Source organism: Theropithecus gelada, chromosome 16, assembly GCF_003255815.1.
Source record: "Theropithecus gelada isolate Dixy chromosome 16, Tgel_1.0, whole genome shotgun sequence".
Lineage (NCBI taxonomy): Eukaryota > Metazoa > Chordata > Mammalia > Primates > Cercopithecidae > Theropithecus > Theropithecus gelada.
In genome coordinates this window covers 15,552,742-15,556,195 of record NC_037684.1, presented here as the reverse complement: position 1 = coordinate 15,556,195, position 3,454 = coordinate 15,552,742, and the positions used below count along the sequence as shown (strand labels likewise).

Here is a 3,454-nt window from a genome sequence, read left to right as displayed (position 1 = left end):
TCTAGGGATATGTGTATAATAGAAAATTCGCATAAATTTTAAAAGTTAAAACATGAGAGTTCAAGGAGATAGTGCATTTGTCCTGGGCTGCTTTGAATTGCCCCCAGAGATGGCCCATGGCAACAAATGCTACTAGAGAAGTACCTTCCAGGGAAACGTTTGAGAAACACTAATCATCCCAGCTTCACTACAACCAAGATTATCTGCTTGTTTTTCTTCACATTTACCTCTGATTTTGTACATAACAATTTTCTTCTAATGTAACCTCTCTTTCTCCAGCAATTAACAGCCTCTCAAATTCCCACCATAAAGAAGCATCTATTTGTTTATCTAAAATCATTATTCTCAACTGTATATCCTATCAAGATTTATGCACATAGGTTGATGGTGTTTGTGGTCACAGGTACTTGCTGACATGTTTATTTATTCACTGATTGATTCAACTAGCTTTATGGAACCTATGGTTCACAAGACACTATGTTGGGCGTAGCAGGTATGAAAAAGAACCAGACATGAAACCTGTGGATGAGGACAGTATGGCCAACGGGAAAAAAGACCCAGTATGGCCAACGGGAAAAAAGATCCTTCAATATACTGTAGGGCATGGTCAGGGAAATAAGTCTGTGGAACCATTGAAAACATATGGAACATCCTCCCTATGGAGGGCTTTCCTAAGCTACATCTTGGATTGGCACTCAACAATGACTTTAATCAACTCAGTCCTGACTGTCCAAGGAAAATGACTGAATTTTCTTTTTTGTTTGTTTGTTTCAATGGTTTCTCTGTAGGCATGTGGGGGAAGATCCTATGGAACCACAGAACACCACACAGGTATCAATATTTGTCCTCTTAGGGTTTTCACAGACCCAGGAGCTCCAGAAATTCCTGTTCCTTCTGTTCCTATTTGTCTATGTCACCACCATTGTGGGAAACCTCCTTATCATGGTCACAGTGACTTTTGACTGCCAGCTCCACACACCCATGTATTTTCTGCTCCGAAATCTAGCTCTCATAGACCTCTGCTATTCCACAGTCACCTCTCCAAAGATGCTGGTGGACTTCCTCCATGAGACCAAGACAATCTCCTACCAGGGCTGCATGGCCCAGATCTTCTTCTTCCATCTTTTGGGAGGTGGGACTGTCTTTTTTCTCTCAGTCATGGCCTATGACCGCTACATAGCCATCTCCCAGCCCCTCCACTATGTCACCATCATGAACACTCAACTGTGCGTGGGGCTGGTGGTAGCCACCTGGGTGGGGGGGCTTTGTCCACTCCATTGTCCAACTGGCTCTGATACTTCCACTGCCCTTCTGTGGCCCCAACATCCTAGATAATTTCTACTGTGATGTTCCCCAAATACTGAGACTTGCCTGCACTGATACCTCCCTCCTAGAGTTCCTCATGATCTCCAACAGTGGGCTGCTAGTTATCATCTGGTTCCTCCTCCTTCTGATCTCTTATACTGTCATCCTGGTGATGCTGAGGTCCCACTCAGGAAAGGCAAAGAGGAAGGCAGCTTCCACCTGCACCACCCACATCATCGTAGTGTCCATGATCTTCATTCCCTGTATCTATATCTACGCCCGGCCCTTCACCCCATTCCCCATGGACAAGGCTGTGTCCATCAGCTACACGGTCATGACCCCCATGTTCAATCCCGTGATCTACACTCTGAGAAACCAGGACATGAAAGCAGCCATGAGGAGATTAGGAAAGTGCCTAGTGATTTGCAGGGAGTAAACTTTAAGTAAGTTGACTTCAAATGACAAATTTCTCTGGATTTTTGTTTTCCCACGTGAAAAATGGAGGAAAGTCTTTATAAAGCATAACAAATCAGATTACACTTATATTTCTTGAGGACCTACTGCTGTGTCAAGTACTGTGTTAAGCACTTCCACGCTTTTTGTTTGTTTGTTGTTTTTTTTTTTTTTTTTGATGGAGTCTTGCTCTGTCACCCAGGCTGGAGTGCAGTGGTGCAATCTCGGCTCAGTGCAACCTCCACCTCCCGGGTTCAAGTGATTCTCCTGCCTCAGCCTTCCAAGCAGCTGGGATTACAGGCACCCACCACCATGCCCGGCTAATTTTTGTATTTTTAGTAGAGACGGTGTTTCACCACATTGACCAGACTGGTCTCGAACTCCTGACTTCAGGTGATTCACCCGCGTTGGCCTCCCAAAGTGCCGGAATTACAGGCGTGAGCCACAGTGCCCGGCCTAACACTTCTACACTTTTATCTCATTCTTTTAATGAAACCGACAGTGGATATATTATTATTGTTGTTAAATTAAACAGTTTTTACAAATGAGAAAACTCAGAGAGAAGTGACTTGCTCAAAGGTGAACAGTAAGTGAGTGGCAGAGTTTGCTCTGAAACCTGGTGCTTCTGACTCCAAGTTCAGAGGCAAGAAATAGGAATGGGATTTGAAACTCAGAGTTCTCTGCAACCACAAGAGAAAACCTAGAGAGGTCTTCATCTATAGAGAAGTATCTGTGATGAATGGTCAACTGCTTCATCGTAACTCTGGAACAGTTACATTCTTTTCTACTCCCCACCTCCCTGCCTCATTCCCCACTGTGGAATTTAGAAAGTTATCTCGCCCTCCCGTCTCCCTCGCAAAAAAGTTTGAGTCGCCGCTCCCGGGTTGCCCGCAGAGTCGCGCGTCGGGAGCTACGTAGCGCAGGGAAGGCATAGCTTCTGTTTTCGTCGGATGAGGAGGGCCCAGCGGTGGGGGTCGGGCCGGGTCGGGCCTGGGGATGCCCAGGCGGCCGCAGAGGAGCGCCGCGTCAAGGTCTCCAGCCTGCCCTACAGCGTGGACCCGCTGGTGTCCGACAAGAAGCCGCCCAAGGAGGCATCCCCAATGCCGGCCGAAAGCGCCTGGGCCGGGGCCACCCTGCGGCCACTGCTGCTGCTGGGGCTTCGCGCTGGGGAAGCGCACAGCCCGGGGCAGCCGATGAAGCCCTTGGAGACCGCCTGGGTCAAGTCGGAAAACTCCCTAAGACCGAGCGGCGTGGATGCAGGAACCCGGTGGATATTCGCCCCGCCAAGACATATGAGCCCTACCACCTGCACGCTGAGAAAACTCAAGACCAATCCGAAGCCGCGCACAGCTTTACCAAGTCTCAGCTCCTCGCTCTGGAGCGCAAGTTCCGCCAGAAACAGTACCTCTCCATTGCAGAGGGTGCGGAGTTCTCCAGCTCTCCGAACCTCACAGGGACTCAAGTCAAAATCTGGTTCCAGAACCGAAAACTGCCGGAGTCAGAATTGGAAAAGCTGAAAATGACTGCAAAACCCATGCTATCCTCCAGCTTCAGTCTCCCTTTCCCCATCAGCTCGCCCCGGCAGGCAGCGTCCGTATACGGAGCATCCCACCCGTTCCATAGACCTCTGCTTCCCATCCCGCCCGTGGGACTCTATGCCACGCCAGTGGGATATGGCATGTACCACCTGTCCTAA

The 3,454-nt window shown here is 48.7% G+C and overlaps 1 protein-coding gene and 1 pseudogene across 1 annotated transcript; both read left to right on the top strand.

Annotated features, from left to right (window-relative positions):
- Positions 1 to 807: 807 nt before the first annotated feature.
- LOC112610262 (olfactory receptor 4D1) lies at positions 808 to 1,741 on the top strand. The gene is given in 2 exon segments (XM_025363624.1): positions 808 to 1,257; positions 1,259 to 1,741. Coding segments are annotated over 2 exon segments (933 nt in total).
- A 756-nt stretch (positions 1,742 to 2,497) lies between these two features.
- Positions 2,498 to 3,454, top strand: LOC112609301 (annotated as a pseudogene).